The 21,439-nt window shown below is 48.7% G+C and overlaps 1 protein-coding gene across 5 annotated transcripts in view; it reads left to right on the top strand.

The window, feature by feature from the left end:
• The window catches only part of Btd (biotinidase), a 36,272-nt gene extending 19,783 nt beyond the window's left edge, over positions 1-16,489 (top strand). Inside the window, exons 1-4 of one of the 5 annotated variants that reach the window (XM_075988789.1) lie at positions 29-118; positions 8,982-9,237; positions 13,289-13,438; positions 14,305-15,616. In XM_075988789.1, coding sequence (XP_075844904.1) covers positions 8,986-9,237; positions 13,289-13,438; positions 14,305-15,477 — 1,575 coding nt within the window. In that variant the 5' untranslated portion in view covers positions 29-118; positions 8,982-8,985 and the 3' untranslated portion in view covers positions 15,478-15,616. Of the gene's footprint in view, positions 1-28; positions 119-6,558; positions 6,736-8,981; positions 9,322-13,288; positions 13,439-14,304 lie in introns of those variants that run through there. The other 4 variants (XM_075988790.1, XM_075988788.1, XM_075988792.1 and 1 more) reach the window with 4 other exon arrangements.
• The last annotated feature ends 4,950 nt before the right edge of the window (positions 16,490-21,439 follow it).

A 21,439-nucleotide genomic window follows, 5' to 3' on the forward strand; every position in this document is an offset into this window, starting at 1 on the left:
AACCGCTGCACTGTCTTGCTGTCACAGTACCAAGAGAGGTGCCCTGGAGTTCGCAGGGGCGTCGTGGACTGTCTGTATTCTTGGACTTTTGACCTTGGACTCAGGGCTCTCCCACAAGGTGAGGTGGAAAGGCCAGAAGGAGCTATTGGGGAGATTTCCCTCCCCCACGCGGCAGCTGGAGAGGGCTAGAGGTAGCGGTTTGTGACTTCCCCTGACCCTCCCAGAAATGGGACGAGGGCTTTTCTCTAATCTTCATTGCGAAAATCGCTAGCCTTCCTAGAGGCATGCTCAGACTGGTCCCTGGGCCTGTCCATCTGAGCCTTTTGCAATTTTCAATTACCAGTTAGGCTTCCTGCCAGGTTCTGGGGGCCAAGGAGCTTTCTGCTTGCTCCCAGGCCTCTGCCCTCCCAGTGCGGTTCTCTGTGTTTGTCTGTATGCTAATGTACAGCTGGGAGAGCCCCTGATCCTCAGTTTGTTAGTAGGATAAAGTCTCCGTATCTATGCTTCCTGTGGGCCAAACCAGAAACTTGAACTCTCTGCTATCTATGTATTTATTTATTTACTTATTTATTATGTCTCTATGCCTCCATGCATTCCAGAAAAAGGCACCAGATCTCATTATAGATCATTGTATTCACAACGAATTGAACTCAGGACCTCTGGAAGAGCAGTCAAGTCCCTTAACCTCTGAACCATCTCTCCAGCCCCTTGATATTGTTTTTAATAGTTGTCATTTATTAGAAAAACCGTGTAACACTAAAGAAAACATAACAACAACAACAAAAAGATAGGATCTGTCTATGCAGACCAGACTGGCCTCAAAACCTCGGTGATCCACCTACCTCTGTCTCCCCAATGCTGAGATCAAAAGTGTGCACCACCCCTGCCCAGGAAAGAAAACATTTTAAGCAATTCCAGCACAGGAGGCAGAGGCAAGAGGATCACTGCAAGTTCAAGGCCAGCCCCATCTCCATAGTGAGACCCTGTTTCAAAACAAAGCAGAACCACAGAACGTGGTGAGTCGCTATGAGATAACGTGTGTGCTCCCACTCCCTCACCATCTGCCATCTGCGGTCTTTGCTGGCACGCACATGTGCTTTACCCAGCGGCTATCGCTGTCGCTATGGATGGTTTCCTGTAAGAGAACATATTAAGCGTATTTCATTATCAAGGTTCTTCTTAATTATGTTTTAACCTTCTGCCTAATGCTCCGTGTTGCCGATATGCATTGATTTCTGTGATTTTCTTCCTACTGCTCATGGCTTTCCTGTTAGACCGGACCTCCAGGATCGGCCACGTCAGGGAATGGAACAGTGAGCACTCCACATCAGAAGCTTTATTTTCAACTTACAGGTGAAGGGGTGAAAGCTTCGTTTTCTCGCCCTATTTTATGACGAGGATCAGAACTGATCTTTAGCCCCCTGCGCAATGAAACCCAAACGCCCATTTCGTTTACTTCCGTGTTACGCTGTTGTTCCCCCCAACACCCTCCTCCTCCGTTAGAATGACGCCCTGAGATAAAGCCCCCGAAACAAACGGTGGCGCACTCGGAACACCAGTTTTCAGATCTGTTTGGGCCAGTTAGAGATCGCTGTGATCACTTTACTTGCTTGCCTTAATTTTTTTTCTCAACTCAAAGTTTGGGAAGGTACCAGTTTGAATTGGTCTTCTAGGGAAGTTCGGAGGCTTTTCCCGTGCCTGTGGTTCGCCTGTCTGCCTAAGGGCCGCCTTGATGTTCATATTTTGCGTGCAGATTCTGTCAGTCTGCTCTTTGACCGGTTTAACTGCCTCATCTCTTAGACAGCTGTCCCAAATATCTGGTGTCTGGCAGTTGTTTGTGCATGCCACAAGATATTTGAGCTTATTTCCAAATTGTTTAGCCGCCCCAGGTGTATTTATTCTACCTTTCCTCCATGTTTTGATTGAGGCATTGAAAGGCTGTGTGAACTCCGACACATGTGAAATCCTGGCTGTGGCTTCAGTCCCTTTTTAGGTAAAGGGCCACCTCTCTCCAGCCAAGGAACTGGAATGTCTACCGCAGCTTTGCAGTAAATGCTAAGAAGTGTAGAACCTGCAACATTCATGGAAGGAGCCGAACCTTCCCTTCCCGGCCATAGCTGCAGCACCTTTGGCTTCCCCAGGTCTGGAGGACTTGGCCCCTCAAGCTTGGTAAAGCTGCAGGATTTGGGAAAACAGGCCACGGGCCTGTCCAGTTAAGAGACTGGAAAGCATAGGACAGTTGGCCGTGTGTCAGGATCAGGATACCGCTGAGACTGAGCTGGGACCTTTGCTATAGAAATAGACGTCATTCATCACATAATGCCCGATTTAACCAAATCAGACCAGGCAGAAATGCTTGGGGCCGCTTGGTGAGTCACTCCACAGTCTGCACTGCTGTTGCTGAGCATGGGCTGAGTGGGTAAGCAGGCCCCAACAGGGAGCTGTCATTTTATCATGTCCTGCCCTCTGTCTGAACACAACACCACTGGCTTCTCTTAGTCCCATACGATCTGTCACATGCTCCTTCCTCTTCCTGATCCAGGGACTGAAGACATCAAGATCCATGAGTTTTTCTGTTCCTCTCTCTCTGGACATAGTTACCTTTGCCAGTTTGTGCCGCTCAGCTCTGTGGAGGAAGGTGCCTTCACCTGTTATCTGTAGGACTCTTTGCTTTGGCCTTTGTGCTCCCTCTCCCTCTCTCTCTCTCTCTCTCTCTCTCTCTCTCTCTCTCTCACACACACACACACACACACACACACACACACACACACACACTGCCCACCATCACTTGTGTTTTTACAGACTGTCCTGTGAAGGACTATCATTTTGGTGTGGGGAACAGGAGCAGTCTTTGGCCCTCTCATGTACAGCCTGCCCCTGTCTTCAGCTCTTCCAGAGGACTGGCTTTCTAAGAGCACACGGTGACAGGACTGATTGGAGCACTTGTCCGGTTCCATCTGCCACATACCTAGACATTGTGACCTTCGTTCACGTGAGATTAGGTGTCCGTCATGCATTTAATAGAAAAAGGCAGCCTTCGTTCTGTCTTCTGAGATTGTCATCCCTGGCAGGGTTGACAGGGGACTCCAGGCCAGTTGTGTTGCCAACTTTGCGTCTTTCAAAGGTGGTTCTTATGATTTAAATTTTAATTAATTCAACAGGAAAATGGAGGAGTAATTTCCACAATTCCCTATTGGTGCCTATTGAGGCACACTTCAAATCACCTATTTTAAGACAAACTCTCACTATATTACCCAGCCTGGTCTTGAAGTAGGTAATCCTCTTGCCTCTGTCTCCTGAAAAATTGGAATTATAGTTTCAAAACACTATCCTTTGGTGCTCATGAAAACACTTTAAAATGTACCCAGATCCCATTAGCTGTATGGGAAAAACACCTGAGAAATAAAGGTGATATTTCTGACGCCTGGTTTAGGAAGACCAAATCCTTAAAAAAAAAATCAGATATATTAAGTTTTCTTTTTTCATTATGATGTAGGTGAGGGAAGGAGGGAAACAGAACCCATCCGCTACTGCCTGTCAAATAAATACCCACGGGTGGTAGTGATTCTCAGGTGGGCCACTAGGTGGCAGTCACACCTGTAAAATCAGTGTGTTGGGCTTTCCCACAGCGGATGGCGCACACAAAGACCCCAAGATTTAAATTCAAATGCAGTCAGCAAACAACAACCACCTCCTTACCGAAATCCTTCAGCACTGCAGGAAGATGTTCGCAGTCGTGGGCCAGGACCTAGGGCCTTGCACAAACTGGCCAATGCTGGACTGCAGAGCCACAGCTGCAGTTCGGGAGGTTTTACTCAAATGAACCTCATCTCAGAGAAATGTAAGCTAACATGTCATGATCTCTGGATTTCTCCCTTAGTTTAAGCTGTTTAATTAGTGCAGCAGAACTTGGTCCCTGTCCAAGGCGCAGTACCGAGCCATTTCTGCCTCATCTTCTTTAAAGTCACACCTCAGAGGACTTGGCACTTTCCTTATTGTTCTTGTGGGTTCAGCCGTGACTTCGCACGTCACTGGTTGCCACGCTGTGTTTATTTACAGTTGACCTTTTCAACTGGCTTGCAGGCTGTCACCCAGGTAGCCCAGCAATGGCTCCCTCGGGACAGCAAGGCCAAAATCAGCTCACTGTTTAGTCTGCGAAGCTGGGGTCCGGGCAGATTCATGGGGAGCTGCTGGTGTTCAGTCTACAGTGGAATCCTGAAGAAATCTGATTTATCACCAGCAGCCACAGTATAGATGAATTGGTCAGGTAAGCTGAGGGCAGGCAGGCAAAGGCAAAGTTTCCTCCTGTGTATTCATTTATGTGACCTGCTATCAGAAGGTGGGGCCCAGACATAGATAAATCTTCCTACTTCAAATAATTAAAAACAAAACAAAACAACAACAACAACAAAAACCTTGATGGAGTGTCTAGTAGCTTGGGTTTTAGTTGATTCCAGATGTAGTCACGTTGACAACCAAGATTAGTCATACTATGTTCCCCCCTTGTCAACTTGACACACAGTGACATCTTCGTATGTGCTAAATTTTCAAATGAAAACGATAATCAGGCCATAATTCTGCTTAACACTGTAGGCCTGTTAGAGAGGTCCACAAGAGCCCAGAATGGAGTATAACAAGGGTTTATTTACTGGGGTTAAAACTGACAGTAAGGGTAGAGATCCACAGTCCTCTCGGTGCTGGAAGCTGGGAACCGTATCCAGCAAAGAAAGGGGCCGGTATCTAAAAGGCTATTGGCTGAAGGAGTTCCCACAACATAACACCTCTAATGAGATGTGGGAGGAGGACAAGTGATGTGCACAGAGGTCTTCAGTCCAGTGACCAGACACCGCTCTTCCTCTAATTCCACTGGCCACCCCTTCCCACCTGCATCCTCTGACCACCCCTTCCCACCTGCATCCTCTGGCCACCCCTTCCCACCTGCATCCTCTGGCCACCCCTTCCCACCTGCATCCTCTGACCACCCCTTCCCACCTGCACCCTCTGACCACCCCTTCCCACCTGCATCCTCTGACCACCCCTTCCCACCTGCATCCTCTGGCCACCCCTTCCCACCTGCATCCTCTGGCCACCCCTTCCCACCTGCATCCTCTGACCACCCCTTCCCACCTGCACCCTCTGACCACCCCTTCCCACCTGCACCCTCTGACCACCCCTTCCCACCTGCATCCTCTGACCACCCCTTCCCACCTGCATCCTCTGACCACCCCTTCCCACCTGCATCCTCTGACCACCCCTTCCCACCTGCATCCTCTGACCACCCCTTCCCACCTGCATCCTCTGACCAACCCTTCCCACCTGCATCCTCTGACCACCCCTTCCCACCTGCATCCTCTGACCACCCCTTCCCACCTGCTCCAGCCATGCAGCTCCTCGGCCATCTCTTGAATGGAGGGGCATGCTGCTACCTTGCACCCTCCTCCAGGTCCAGTGTGCCTCTCACAGCTGCCTCAGGTCAGAGGTTGGCGACCTTCCTCTCCACACTGTCACGAACTGTGCACTCTCACTGTCTTTTCTCCTTTACCCATATTGCTATCTGACATATAGAAACCAACGTCTTTAAGTCCAGCCTCCTGTGTATCCAGTGATGAGCTCCAAGAAGCCCTGTTTGCTTACTGATGCATTCCAGACATGTTCCTGGGCCTGGCTCAGTTGGCTAGTATATGGATGTCTGGAGTGAGTATCTTCTTAGAAGTGGGGTACCTCAGAGACCAGACCCTGTCTCAGAGTGGAGCACGCCCACAGAGGGCAGGCACATTGTCTCCTCAGCTGTATATTGGTCGAGGCCCTGCCACAGTTCAGTTCCCTGTTCCTGCAGTAAAAGGACTGTTACCACCATGTTGGGCCAGACACTTACTTCTGGCTGTTTGGTTAAGGTCCTGGCCATCTCCAAAGATGGGCCACTGGTTGGGTTTCCAAAAACTCCTTGGCTCCAGAGCCCCTGTTCCAGGAAGCCCTGCATCCCAGTATCTGTACATCATGAGTCAGTACCTAGCAACTGCCTCATCTACATGTATCTAGAAGTGCTGGCCACTCCAGAACATCCCTTCCTCCCTGCCCCCTCTTTAACACAAGCTGCCCTTGAATTCTGTTTCAAGGTAAGGATGACCTTGACTTTCTTTTTGTTTTGCAGTGTGTGGTATATGTGATGCGCGTGCCCATGGCGGAGGCCAGCATCAGCAGACTTCCTCTAGCATTCTTTACTGTTTTTTTTTCTTTTTTGAGACAGAGCTTCGCATTGACTCAGGGTCCAGTGGCTAGCCTGACATATAGATCAACCTATGTCCATCCCTTGCAGTGCTGGGGTTACAGGTGCGCCCCCGTGCCCGGTTCTGAGGTAACTGGTGTGCCCTCATGCCAGCTTTTATGTGGATGCTGGGGTCTGAATTTAGAGCCACTTTACTCCCCAGCCATGTCCCCTGATCCAGGACCTTGCACTAATGGTTCTTCTGCGTGCACCTCTTGGGTGTTGGGATTCTAGGGATACACTCCACAATGGCTGGTTTGTGCAGCGCTAGGATCAAAGCCAGGGCTTTGTGCATATCAGACGAGCACTCTGACAGCTGAGCTGCCTCCCTAGTTCCCGACTCTGTCACTTTAAAACTGAGCACCCTTCTGCTGCTGCTGAGCCCTTCGGCGTCCTTGCTCAGCCTCCTTATGTTTTTCCTGAGACTGTGTGATGCCAAGTGCAGAGAGGAAGCCAGCTTCACAGCATTGGTGAGAATGTCTCCCGCTTTGCTGCCATTGGGGAAGGGCAAACTCTTGCAGCTATTTTTATTGTAATTAGTCATTCTCTCCTACCTCGTTAAGCCTGAGTCTTTGAAGCGTGAATACCTGGTTAACTGTGCATAGCCTCTAATTATCGATCTACCTTTGTTCACACACACGCACACACACACACACACATACAATTGCAACTTGGGACTTTCCTACTGTACTCCTTCTACAAAGAACACAAATTTCACTTTCTGAAAATAGAAAGGAATGTGGTATTTTGCTGGTCCTGCAGTTTCCTTGTTATTTCCTTGGATTGCAGTTAGATATCTGTATCTCAGGGCCTGGGTGAGGCTCAGTGGCAGAGCCCTAGGCTGCCATTTGTGAGTTCCGTCCCTTCCCTGTGTGCCCATATCTGCACACAGAAACTGTCAAGGCCCCTCTTAGCCTGGGAGTCCCTGACTTGCCACCAGCAAGGCCTGCCTTATGTGTCCCTCGACCTCAGCCAGTTTCCACACCTCCTCAAGGGGCCATCAACTTGGGCTTTAAAAGTATTGTCACTATTACTGTGACCTCGCCCAGGCCGCCCCATTACTGTCCTTTCAAAGAGGAATGCAAAGTAGATTTTTTTGAAGCATGTAAAATTATTCCTTGGTGTCTTTGCAGACAAAGTTCCAATAAGAAAGCTTATCAATTACTCCTTTGTGTCTACTCCAAAACTCGTGACTGCTCACTCAAAGGCCCTTGTTCTTGCCCTACAACATTGCTTACAGTGTCCAGATGAGTGGCAGCAAACCCTGGGCTTTGTATGGTCCATTTATTCCCCGGTGAAACGAATGGCAGTTTCAGATGTGATGGGGGTGGAGGAAGAAGGCAGCTCCCTGAGGAGAGTTTGATGTCGAAGGGTTCTGAATGAGGATCCCTATGTCTAGTCTTGGCTGTAATAAATATGGCTTGTTTCTGGAACTTTTAGCCAAATAATAAAAAGAAGACTAATAGCAGCCCAGGCGGTTTGTTTGGGATATAAACATACGCATCCCGAGTTGAGGCTTGGATGTCATTTTTTTGGATGGGATGCCATTTTAAAGAACAGCAGTGGGATTCCTTGATTTGTCGTTGTTACGTTGGCTTTGAACCAGAATTCTTCTTGGGTGGCTGTCAGCCCCTGTCTGTCTCCACAGGGCAGCCGCTTGACTGTAGTACACCTCCAGGGGAGGGGCTTAGCTAGGAAACCAGGGGTTTTTTTCAAGGCACAATCGGGCCAGTCACTGAAAAACACTTAGTGACACATGCAATTATGGAGAGCAACTATTTCTATGTCAGGGACAGGACAAGGGAGGATACAGAAGTGTCATTCACTTTTGTCTATGGTAAGTAGAGTCTACTCACATACTCACAACAAAATTCCAATTTATTTTCTGGAAAAATCCCATGTTATCACTGTAAGAAGGATTTTTATTTCCATTTTTTTTTAACCTATCCTGGAACTGGCTCTTGTAGACCAGGCTGGCCTTGAACTCACAGAGATCCGCTTGCCTCTGCCTCCCACGTGCTGGGATTAACAGCCTGCGTCACCGCTACCCCAAACAGATGTGTGTTTTAGCAAGTGATTTGGAGTAGCATAGACAAAGGTGTAGAAAGCAGTGGCTGGCAAGACTCACCCAGGTTCGAGCGGAAAGCCTTGCAGAGCTCTGACTGGGAAACTTGGGTATGGCTGCCCTGTGGGTGATACAGCAAATGCTAGGACTCCTGATGGCCCCCAAATAGACTGAAGAATGTCAGCTAGGAAGCTGCTCTGTGTTCAGGAGCCTCACGACCTTTACAGCTGTCATAGAGGGCTGACTTGTAGCACTGAGTAGGAAGGCTCCGACAGAGCGTCAAATATATCACAGAAATTGTGTCAAAAATTCCGCACAGTTCCTGCAGCACACAGTGTAGGCGCCTGGCTAGCAAGGCAGTGGCGCATTGCAGGCTTCCTGCATGCTGCGTAAGAAAACAGAGGCAAACACCGAGTCTGTTTTGCAAATGTTCTGAAACCAGTCTATTAACACAGCGAGCCATTTGAAATGCAGCTCTACGTGTTTGGAGAGAAAAACACGGCTTTTATTAGGGACATGAAACAAACTCTTTGAGCCGCAGCATCACTGCGGGCGAGTGTAATTGCCAGGATTAATAAATCACATCTGCGAAAGTTCAGTCCTTGGCAGCCCTCCTTATTCAGTTCTTCTCCCCTTGCCGGTTCGTTCCAGATTTATGGTCTGCATTATGTCTGGAGCCCGTACCACGCCTGCTGTCTTCTTCCTCGGCTGTTGTGCGCTTGCGCTGGGCCTCGGCTCAGGCTCCCTGGAGCACCGCGAGGCCAAGCACTACATTGCTGCAGTGTATGAGCACCGGTCGGTCCTGAGCCCAAACCCTCTGGAGCTCACCAGCCGCCAACAGGCCCTGGAGCTCATGAAGCAGAACCTCGACATCTATGAACAGCAAGTGATGGCTGCAGCCCAGAAGGCAAGAGCCCTTTTTGTCCTTAGCAGAGCCAGCTGCTCTGAGCAAGGAGAAACCGCAGCCTCTCAAGGCCCCCCTGAGAAATGCGTCAGCTTTCTGGTCTGAGTTGATGGGTCAGCTGACTGGCATCTTGCTTCTCAGAAGTTAGTCAGCGGCCCAACCAACCGCACATGGCCGCTTATTAAATCGGGCCCCACTCCTGACCTCCAGAGTCAGGACCAGTAAGCTAAGCAAGGTCATCTCCAAGGAGTGTTTTCCCCAAGCTGAAGAAGCCCCTGCTTAGGTCTTGGGTGGCTTTGCCTGGGATTTGACGGTGAAGTAAACAAGAGCTGGAGTTTGGGTCTGGTGCCCTAGCCGACTGTTCCAGAATGGGTGCAGTCTGGGCTGTGGGAGTGTGCACAGCACATCCCCGGGGGATTAATGATATTCAGAAACAAACAACAACAACAGAAAAAAACCCACTTGAAAACCATTGAGCACAGTGAACTCCATGCTCAGAAAGGCGTTCAAAGCTTACAGGAACTTGTAAGTGCCCACAGAACTGCCGCTGGCTGTCTGCCCATTGTCTGTGGTGCACTTCGTGCAGATGGGGAGCCCTTAGTCCAGACGGAATAGGACCCCAGGCCTTGTAAGGACTTCCTCTTGGCTGTCTTTCCTCTTCTGCCAGCCAGGAAGGGTGGGGTTGGAGGATAGGCTCCCCTGGGACAGGGGAGGAAGTGCTGCTCTCAGAAGAAACTGTGGGGTGGGGAAGTCTGGAACCAAGAGGATCTGAGTTTTTTCCCTGTTGGTGGGGCCGCCAAGCCCAGCTGCTTGAGGAAGGCCTGCTGTGCTAATGACGATGAGCCAATGCCCTGCCTTTGCTGCTGGTGTGGACCTGGCCATGCCAACAGACCCACCACCCCATGCCCACACCTCGTGACCCAAAAGGACATAGCTACCACTTCTTGGTGCATTTTAAAATCCTGGGCTAGTTAGTGTATATGGTCCAGCATTCCTCGTGGATGGCACTCCTCTCTTGTCCCCACCTGGCACCTGGCTTCTCGGCCCCCCTCAGTAGCTCAGGACGCACTATTTCCCAGGTGTGCTACTTCTGGGAAGGTTTTGACCACAGTCTGACCTTGAAAAGCCGCTGAGTTCCAACGTCTGCACACCTGCCCCAGTCCCCCCGGAAAAGCCCGAGCTTCCAGTCCTCTTCAGACTTCTCTTAGAACTGTGGGCACGAATGCACTGCTGTGTGGCAGGGTGGGTGGCAGGGTGGGTGGCAGGCTTCTCCCAGCCTTCTTGCTCCAGGTGATGTCCCCAGTGGACTCCTGGCAGTCACATCACACTGTGTTTCCAGGGCACTTAGGACCTCCTGTTCCTTTACACACGAGGCTGTGTGCGGCCCCCCTGCACTTGGGCAGTCAGCTGACAACCTGAGCAAGCCTTCCCATCCGAGCTGTTCCCTGCTCCGGCCTGTTGGGCTATTTAGGGATCTTTACTGACATCTACATAGCATTCATGCATTTGATACTTATCCCTTTTATGTCTCTGCTGAAGTCAGTGTAAAATAAATCCCAGCTGTACTCTCAGGCCTCCTACCAGCCCTGACCCACACAAGGGCAGGCCCTGTGGCGGAGGGCACTGAATGGCACGGTGCCTCCTCAGCACCTGCAGGCTCACCTGGCTTCTCCATCTGTCCATGGTGACTACCGAATCTCCAGCTTAGAACTCCCAAACATGGTTGTGTGAGTCGTGCCAGGGGCTCACAGGGCTGCTTTGTATTGTCCAGCGCCTTAGCTCCTACGCTGTGTTTGCGGCATCCACGTCTTACATCAGATGCACTGAAGACAAGAGTTCCCCACAGGACCCCTGGCATAGAGGGACAACAAGTCAGCCCTAAAGATTAGACTGTGCAGTCCCAAGGGTTGGTGACCTTCATTCCTCAGGAGTTCTTGAGCTCATTAGGCCTGTCAGGACCCAGCCGAAGCACTGTAGTCAATGTGTAGACGTAACTGAAATGGCAGGCTCCGTAAGACTCCTTCAAGTGTTTTTGTTTTGTTGTTTTGGTTTTTTTCTGAATAAAGGAAAACCTCTCTCCAAGTATAATTTTCAAAACGTTAAAAGAGTGACTCATAGCCAAGTGGTGGTGGTGCGGGCCTTTAATCCCGGCCGAGGCAAAGGCAGGCGGATCTCTGTGAGTTCGAGGCCAGCCTGGTCTACAGTGAGTTCCAGGACAGCCAGGGCTACACAGAGAAACCCTGTCTCGGACCCCCCCCCCAGAAGGGACTCATGCAAATACATAATAAAAAGTTTTTATTTAACTCATTTGATCATGGTAGGAATTTGAAAAAGGGAATGTTGCCAGTGACCCAGCAGTGACCGGGAGAATTTGTTGCTAGCTAAAATAAGCAACTGTTCCTCAAGACACAGATGCAGTCTTCAGTGTGAGGACTTGTTCCATTTTGATTTTGATGAACCAGGCTCAACTGTTAGCTAGGCTGGCCTTGAGCTCAGGAGCCTCCAACCTCCATCTCCTTGGAGTAATCTTTTAATTAACAAAAGGCAGTGGTGGCATATTCTGTACACAGTCAAATCGCCTAACTCTGTAGCAAGCCTGCTAGTCTGGGAAGGCAGGCCATCTCCTTCTTGAGTTTGTGATCAGTTTGTTTGCACCGTCAAGGCTCATTGTGCAATGGGAAGGTCATTGTCACTCAGTGCTATGGGGAGCCACACCAGTTTGTCGATGCGTATTAAGAATGTAAAACTTGCTGGGCAATGGTGGTTGCACTGGGAAGCAGAGGCAGGATGATCTCTGTGAATTTGAGGCTAGCCTGGCCTACAGAGTGAGTTTCAGGATAGCCAGGGCTACACAAAGAAACCCTGTCTTGAAAAATGGAAAAAAAAAAAAAAGAATGTAAAACTTTTCCCGCTCTTTAACCCAGCGGTTTCACATGTGAAATTCACTGTATTCTAAGTGGAAGCCAACTAAAGACATGAACACCTCTCAGTCAGGGTAGTGAGCGCCACACACAGACCACACACCGACAGCTGCCTCAGCTTTGGTTTTACTGCAGAGGTTGCATTCGGATGATCAATGGAGGAGAAATGGTGGCATCTTATGTATGAGGTGGCCCTTACAGTTGGCATGTCTGCTTGTTCTCTATGAGAAGGACAAATGCTACACAATATACCATCTCATCAGCACCCAGACACACGGGGAAAAGGACTGGCAGAATGGCGACAGGCATCTTTGTGTTAGAGATATGCACTGATGGATTTAAGGTGTTTGGTCTTGCAGATTTTTATATGGTTAAACTTTGGAGTGGGTAAACAAACCTAAATAAAATTGCAGTTCCCTGAGGAACTAAGTGCTGGCGCGCCTGCTATTGTGTGTGGCCGCCGTCGCTACCTGCCGCCTCCACCCTCCGCACTGGGCCGACATCTAGGCCTGACATTTTCATCCACAGAGCTGGAGAGCCCCCGGAGCGCGAGGTGAGACAGGGCGGAGGGCTGCCCTGTTTGTTTCTCTCTCCCTAAGTTGCTGTAGATGCCACAGTGTGGGGAGAGGCCCGCAGAGCAGCAAGAGCCCCTAAAGGGACTCTTAAGTCCCGGGTGGGAGCTGCTTTGTGTACCGCACACTTGCTGCTCATCCATGGCCCCCAGAGTCCAACTGTGACTACACAGTGGAATCTTTTGAACAAACACTGCAGCCAGGGCTCACCCACATTCCAGTCGGCTGTTTTATGGATGGGCCTCCATATCAGAGTTTTTCCCAGAAGTTCCCCAGCTGACTTAGGCATGAGAGGATGGGCAAGAGCAGCTGGACTAGAGGCGTCTGCTCCCCCCTCCCTCCATCCCCACATGCTGGTGGTTCTTCTTCCAGGACGCGGACACACGTGCGGCCACGTCCAGCACTTGGGCGGTCAACTGATGGCCCGAGAGCAAGCCTTCCCACTGAGCTGAGTTGAGCCATCTTCTTCCCAGCCCCGTCCGTCGGCTTGTTGATGTTTGGCAGCCAAGAACGTGGTGCTTCCTTACCTCCTGACACTCTCCTCTGTCTTTCTACTTACAGGGTGTGCAGATTATAGTGTTCCCAGAAGATGGCATCCATGGGTTCAACTTCACAAGAACATCCATTTACCCATTCTTGGACTTCATGCCATCTCCCAGGCTGGTCAGGTGGAACCCCTGTCTGGAGCCCTTTCGGTTCAATGACACGGAGGTAGGTGAGAGGACCAGTAGGCTGAGCAGAACCAGGTCCTTGGCCGAAAGCCACAGCATGCTGCCTGAGGACTGAAGGAGGTCTGGGCTCCAAACCACCGAACCCAAACGCCCCAGGCCCCTTGTTAACTAATCTAGGACATTACTCAGCTCCCGGGCTTTTCACTGGTGAATTACACAAGAAACACACGCAAACTGAAACATATTAAGCAAGTCAAGTTCAAACAAAACAAAACACTCTAAAAGTTCAGCTCAGCACTGCCTGGCCCTCATCCACTGGCTTTTCTGGAAGCTTCCTTCCAACAGTGGTGTGCTGTGCTTTCTTTTCTCCCCCTCCGCTGACCTCCGGCTGAGCAGGAGACAAGCTCCCTTCTTTTCCCGCTTGCTATTTTAAGCACTGCTTCAGTGAGCATTCTGTATGTATATTTTTGTAAGCATGTTCAAGTTTTCCTGCAAAACTCTTGGAAATGGAATTTAATTAGTTTAATTAATATCTAATGTATTTTTCAAATACTAAATTTCGGGGTTAAAAGATGTTTGTCTCATTTTACATACCTCCAGTACTAATTTGTGAGTCTGTTTTTCTGCCCTTGGGTCAACATTAGATGCAATACTTCCTTGAGCTTTTGCCATTCTAACAAAGGCTCCCTGAATTTACATTTTGTCGTCACTACTGAGTTTAGTTGCAGGTGCCTCTTACATTTGTCCTGTGAATCACATGTTCCTAGCCTCTGTACACTCTCACAGTGTTTTCCCTCTGACTTATGATAGCTGTTTATATATGACAGACACAATACAGGAACTTCTTTACCAAAATATGATCCAAAAGGCAGTATTTAAACTTATTTTATTTATTGTCCACCCCAGGTCCTCCAGCGCCTGAGTTGTATGGCCATCAAGGGACAGATGTTCTTGGTGGCCAATCTTGGAACAAAAGAGCCTTGCCTTCGCAGTGACCCCAGGTGCCCAGATGACGGGAGATACCAATTTAATACAGATGTGGTGTTCAGCCACAATGGAACCCTTGTTGCCCGCTACCGTAAGCACAATCTGTACTTTGAGGCGGCTTTTGATACCCCTGCTCATGTGGACCTTGTCACCTTTGATACCCCTTTTGCGGGCCAGTTTGGCATGTTCACTTGCTTTGACATCCTGTTCTTTGAGCCCGCCATCCAACTCCTCAGAGACTCCAAGGTGAAGCACATTGTGTACCCCACGGCCTGGATGAACCAGCTGCCGCTCTTGGCAGCCATTGAAATCCAGAAAGCATTCGCCACTGCCTTTGGTGTCAGTGTTCTGGCAGCTAACATCCACCACCCGACTCTGGGGATGACTGGCAGTGGCATCCACACCCCTCTGAAGTCCTTTTGGTACCATGACATGGACAACCCCGAAGGCCACCTTATAATTGCCCAGGTAGCCACAAACCCCCTGGGACTTGTTGGGATAGAGAATGCAACTAGTGAAACGGACCCATCCCATAGTAAGTTCTTAAAAATCCTGGCCGGTGACCTGTCCTGTGAGAAGGACGCCCAGGAAGTGCACTGTGAGGAGGCTGCCAAGTGGGACATGAACGCACCACCTACTTTCCACTCAGAGATGATGTACGACAACTTCACCCTGGTGCCTGTCTGGGGAAAGGAAGGCTATGTCCAGGTCTGCTCCAACGGTCTCTGCTGTCACTTACTCTACGAGAGACCCACCCTGTCCGAAGAGCTGTACGCCCTGGGTGTCTTTGATGGGCTCCACACGGTACACGGCACTTACTACATTCAAGTCTGTGCCCTGGTCAAGTGTGGGGGCCTCGGCTTTGACACTTGTGGGCAGGAGATCTCAGAGGCACAAGGCCTGTTTGACTTTCACCTGTGGGGGAACTTCAGCACTTCCTATATCTTTCCTCTGTTTCTCACCTCAGGGATGACTCTGGATACCCCTGACCAGCTCGGGTGGGAAAATGACCACTATTTCTTGAGGAAGAGTGGACTGTCCTCTGGTCTGGTGACAGCAGCTCTCTATGGGCGGTTGTATGAGAGGGACTAGAAAAGGTGTGTGGTCAGTGGAGTGGGCTGTGCCAGCGTGCCTTTCCACAGGACCGTCTCTACCCAGAGGGTGGAAAGGCACGTCCGTGGCACAGGGTCCCACCCTTGGTCCCACCCTGGGAACTGTAAGAAGATGGGAGAGGCAGTTCCTTCTTCCTTTCTACATAATGACAGACATTTTGTGGTATTTTCTATTCACACTCTTTTTCAAACCACACCTTCTTCCTACTACGCAATTAGTTTTAAATGCTAAAATAACAAATAGACATAAGTTGCTACTTTACAATCCCACAGAGCCCTGGTTGTTTTTTTTTTCTTTCCGTTTTATTCTTTCATTGTTGATCTAGTGACACAGTATCCATATTCTCCAAGCCTCAAACACTTTCCGTGGTAAAAAACAGACTCTCGAAGCAAAAGCTGTGAAAAGAGCTGCCATGGTGAATCATCCTGTTCTGGTCAACAGGGACTCTGTTCGGATGCGGTGGCAAAGTCAGAGCTACCAGCAGTGGCAGATATGTAGCCCTAGAAACAGCGAGGCTTTCTCACGTGTGCCTTGCTGTCGTGGTGGCAGTGTGGGCAGGCTTGGAATCTCTGCAGGAATGCAGTGCTGTGGAAGTGGGGAGGGGGCGGGGGCTGGAAAATGTTGAGCAAGGCCAGGCTAGGAAAGCATGAGTAATAGAATTATTCCCTCCAAAGCGTCTCATCCAGGGATTCCAGAGACCTTAGCCAATCGATTTAGCTGTGCTCAGGTGAGTTTGCACCCAATAGGTCTCCCTCGTGCAGAGAGGCTGGGAGCTGCCTGGCCAGCCTGCTGCAGTCACAAACTCAGCTCAGCGCGTCACAGCAGGTGTTTTCTCAGGGCCCACAGAAGCACAGAGCAAGGACTGTGCACAGTAACAGATGCGCACCAGAAGCTGAGAAGCCATGGGTAGCACAGCGACGTCATTTATAGGCCACTGATACTTTCTTTGCAACCAATGTTTGAAAGCCATTTAAAAAGTATTTTACTTCTATACAGAGCAATTGTTTCTTTTATTTTTATTATTTTATTATTTTTTGAGTACAGAATGGATAGTCTTCTGAAATTTGCCTCTTTTTTGCCCCAACAGTAGAAAATATTTCATATACCACCTGATAAGTAACAAAACACTTGGGATTAATTTTCCCCTTTGTCCATATATTCAAAGAATTGTAAAACCATTCAAGAAACAAGAGATGTAGAGGTGCTTCAGATACACTGAAGGGAAATGCTTAAAGGCAAAATTCCTGAAACATATGCCACTTGTGGAAGCCCAGAGCCATTCCCTGCTGAGCCTGTTAAAATCCATTGTGCAGGAAGGCTGTGAGAAAGACCACATCTATGTACAAACCAAACATACTATTTTTTTTCCCACTAGTCAGAATACTCATTATTTCCTACAATAACAGATTTGAAAAACAAACACATTTCTTGAAAGCAAATCCTTCATTGAAGTACAATTAAGGACTGAGTCTGACCTTAACCATTAAACAAGTAAAACCCTGTTTATTCCAGGTAAGACTATCTTAGTTTTGGAGTGGGCAGCGACCATCATCCTGATAGGACTGGCTTTGACTTGAGGATCTTTCTGAGTGAGCTGCTGCTTCGTGTATAATGGGGGCTGGTCATACTTCCATTGAGTACCGGTAATTCATCTCAGCCTTAGGTGAAGACATGGAAGAGGTGTGTTCTGTGTGACGCAGGTCTGACCCTGTCCTTGTTCACACCTCCAATATTCCAGCTACAGTTAGGACAGACCAGAACCGATTCTAGTTCCAAGATGTAAAAATTCCCAGGGCATTTACACAGTCTCTTTGGATGTATACCCTGCCCTCAAGAAAGATAAGAAACCTAGATTGTCAACCCGGAAGTTTCATCTGATCATCCCAGCCTCAAAGGAACAGAAACCGCTTGCTGTTGTTTCTTTCCTTTCCTGCCTAGCTTTTTATCTTGAGGGATGAAATTTGCTTCTTTAATGTTGCTATTTAACTCCTTTAAAACCATGAGTGTTATACAGAGAAACCCTGTCTTGAAAGACCAAAAGAAAAAAGAAAAAAACCCAAACCATGAGGGTGAGTGTGTGTGTGTGTGTACACGCGAGTGTGCCTGTGTATGTGGGCACATGTGCCATGGAGTCACTTGAGAGGCAGACTTCTGTGAGTTCTAGGCCAACTTAGTTTACATATTAAGTTCCAGGACAGTCAGGAATACTTAGCGCAACCCTGTCCCAAAAAACAACAAAATTATAAAACTGTATGAAATGAAAACTGCACTCTTCCCATGCTCTGGCAGGGAAGTCCCTCTCTGGTCCTTGGCAGGGTAACTGAGGGTATCCTAGGTTCTGGTGGACAGCTCTTGCAAGTGTGAATTCCCTGTAAAACTCCTGGTGCTGTCTCAGCCCTGGGGCAAGCCATTATGCCTAAAGGGAAAGGCATCCGGTGGCCCCAGTCCTGGTTGACTCACAGCTTGCAAAGGCTTGGCATGAGTCAAGTTTTGAGAAAATGAGCAGGGATGAACAATTCAGAATCCCTCAGGAAGTCCTGGGATTCCTGTGCCCTGGAACGGCCCGGGGGATGGTGCAGGACCTCTCCCACCAGAGGACAGTCTCTGCCTGCTCTCTCAGTTCAGGCATTGCCAGGAGGCGGGAGCTGGCAGGCTGGATGTGGCTCCAGATATGGCTGCCCACAGTCCATGCTGCTTCCCTGCCCCCAAACTAGAGAGACAGGAATTCTCTTAAAAATGCCTATCACCACTTCATGCCAAGATGACCCAAACCAGCATGAGAAGCTATATAGAAAGGCTCGTCCTGAATTCAGACCTGCTACAGCTAGTCCCCTCAGTGAGTGACAATCCTAGGCATCGTGTCCTGCTGGAGCCCAGACCCTCCCAAGAGTCACTTTCTAATGACAATTCAGAATTGTCATGCAGACAGAAGGGCAACAGCAAATAATGGTGGCAGAACAAAAAGACTCTCGCAATTAAAAGAAGCTGCCAGATGGCAGAACAAAGGGAAGAATGGGAAAATGAATAAAACCAACCATTTCTGGATAAAAATATACTGATGACTAATGGTTGTGGTATGCTTTTGTTAACTATAATACTGAAGTTCAGGAAGCAAATGGTAACCCTGACCACAGCATTCAGGCACAAAGCCCAGAGTACTTCTGGTGGAGGCCGACTTGGGGGAAGTGGCTTGCTTAGACTGTGTGGGCTTTCTGGAGTTGCAGCTGTGCCTAACTGGCTTCTCTCACAAAGGAAGGAAGGGCACAATGAGATGTATTCACACTGAGCTTAACATCTGGACCCGAGAGAGGCAAAACCCCCAACAGCCTTCTTGAAGACTGATCCAGTGTCTACCACCCACTTATAGGGGCAAAAATGCCCACCGCTGCCACCAAGGAAAACTTGTCTGAGCAACCACATCATGGGTGAAACAGAATGGGGCTATGCTGGTTAACTATGGCAATTGTAGCAAGTCCACACACTTATTAGCTTTCAAATAAACACCAAATGGATTCTATAGTTATGGTACTATACAAAAGGGCTAGGTTTAAGCCAACCATGTTGGCACATACCTGTAATCCCAGCACTCAGGAGACTGAAGCAGGAGAATTGAAAGACCAAGGCCTACCTAGGCTACATAGTATGATCTTGTCTCAAACACATACAAACACAAACCAACAGAAAGTTGGTTTAAACTCAGAGCTGGGATGCATAGCAAGACATCTGTGAGGATTGTGGAGGTTGCACTATTTCTGTGACTACAAACAGCTACTCAGGAAATGCAGGCCAAATGTGCAGGCTCACAGGATGAGAGAATGTGGCCCCCTGCCTCAGCCCTGGCTGGCTTGTAGCCCAGCAAATATTCTGCTGTCCTCTGAGAAAGATGCCCCAGAGGAGAGGCACGACATCTCCACTTTGCCTAGCCCAAGCTGCAGACTTACCAGCAAAATGAAGTAACTGTTGTTTGGAGCCACTGAGTTCTGGGATGACTTGTTATGCGGCAAACAATCAGAGCTGGCATCCACGAACCATATGGTTTGGGCTGCTTGACAGTCTTTAAAAAATTAAAAATAGAGAAGGCCAGGGAGGAGACACTAGTGACTACTATCTGTGTGCCCTGCTGGCTGTGGAGGACTGTGGAGGGGCACAAGAGTGACAGTGTGAAGCTGGGGAGTGACGCCATTTGAAATGATTGTTCTCATTGCCTCTGAGTTTCAGAAGCCCTGCCCCCTTCTAAGTCCTGCATACCTCAGGGCTCAACAACCAGTGGAGTGCAATAAAAGTCATTCTAGGAAAGAAAAACTGCTAGAATTTAGAATAAAAAACTGCACCAGGCTTTCTCTTTTGGGCTACCAACCAGTCCCCAAATCATGACACTGAAATTTATTATTAGTTTTGAATGCTCAGCCCAGCTGAGGCTCATTTCTGGCTAGCTCTTTTAACTTCAATTATCCTGTTTCTCTTTACCTACCTTTTGCTTCCGGGCTTTTTCCTTTCTTCCTTCTGTATATCTTACTTTCACTGCTTTTCATGTCGGCTGACTGGTGGCTGCCTAACTGGCTCCAGGTGTCTCCCTCTTTCTTCCATGTTCTCTTGTCCTTCTCTCCTTCTCGAACCTAAATCTCTCCTTATGTATTTTCTTTGCTCACCAGCACTGTGTATCCCTCTTCTGTCTAGCTATTGGTCATTCCCTCTCTGGTCCTTGGCAGGTTAACTGAGGGTATCCTAGGTTCTGGTGGACAGCTCTTGCAAGTGTGAATTCGCTGTAAAACTCCTGGTGCTGTCTCAGCCCTGGGGCAAGCCGTTATGCCTAAAGGGAAAGGCATCCGGTGGCCCCAGTCCTGGTTGACTCACAGCTTGCCATCTCTCTAGAGATGTCTCCTCCCCCAAGAGAACGTGGTTGGATTTAGAGAATGCAGTCTTTCTGGCTTTTTCACTTGGTAACCTGGATTTGTGTGCTGTGTGTGGTATATGTGTGTGTATGTGTTTGCATGCGTGTGTGCTTGTGTGTATTATGTGTGAAGACACCCGTAGTTGACACTGAGCGCAACATCTCTCACTAAAACTAGAACTTACCACTTAGGTTAGACTGGCTGGCCAACAAGATCTAGGAATCCTATTTTCTGCCCCCAACTCCCAGCTCTGGGATTACAGGTATGTGCCAATGTGCCCAGCTTTCTAAAGGGTCCTCGGAATCTGAACTCAGGCCCTCATGTTGCATAGCAAGCACTTCAACAGAGCCATCTCCTGAGCTCCATGATGGGTCATTTCTTCTTAGCTTTGAGTAACCATGGATGTACTAGTTTGCTTTGCCTTTTTCCTACTGAAGGTCTTTTTGGTTGCTTCAAAGTTTTAGCAATTGTATATACTATAAACACTCATGGGCAGGCCTTTGTGTGGACATACATTTTTAGTCCCTTTGGGTAAATACTAGAGAGCACAATTGCTGAATCATGAAGTAACTAACATGAGTATGTCTTTGGTTTTTAAGACAGAGTCTCTCTTCGTAGCCCTGGAACTTGCTATGTAGACCAGGGCTGGTCTTGAGCTCACAGATATCCACTTGCCTTTGTCTTCCTTTGTGCTAGGGTGGGGTGGAGTCAAAGGTGTACCACCATGCCTAAAATGTTTTAGTCTTGTAACAGCCAAAGCGCTTTTTCAGAGTGGCTGAAGCATTCTGAATTCCCACTAGCAATGGATGGAGTTCTGCCAGATGCTCAGCAACAGCACTCTGTGGTGTCGGTGTCTTCAGTCTCTATCACTCTGATTGGTGTAGTGCTCCATTTGTTTTTATGGCAATGGTGTGGAGCATCTTTCCAATCTTTTGTCATCTGTACTGTCTATTCTTTTATCCATAAGGGAAACATTCCAAGGCCTCAGTGGATGCCTGCAACCTCACAGTACCAGGCTTTCCATGTGGTTTTCTATCTGTATATATTTA

Source organism: Microtus pennsylvanicus, chromosome 10, assembly GCF_037038515.1.
Source record: "Microtus pennsylvanicus isolate mMicPen1 chromosome 10, mMicPen1.hap1, whole genome shotgun sequence".
Taxonomy (NCBI): domain Eukaryota; kingdom Metazoa; phylum Chordata; class Mammalia; order Rodentia; family Cricetidae; genus Microtus; species Microtus pennsylvanicus.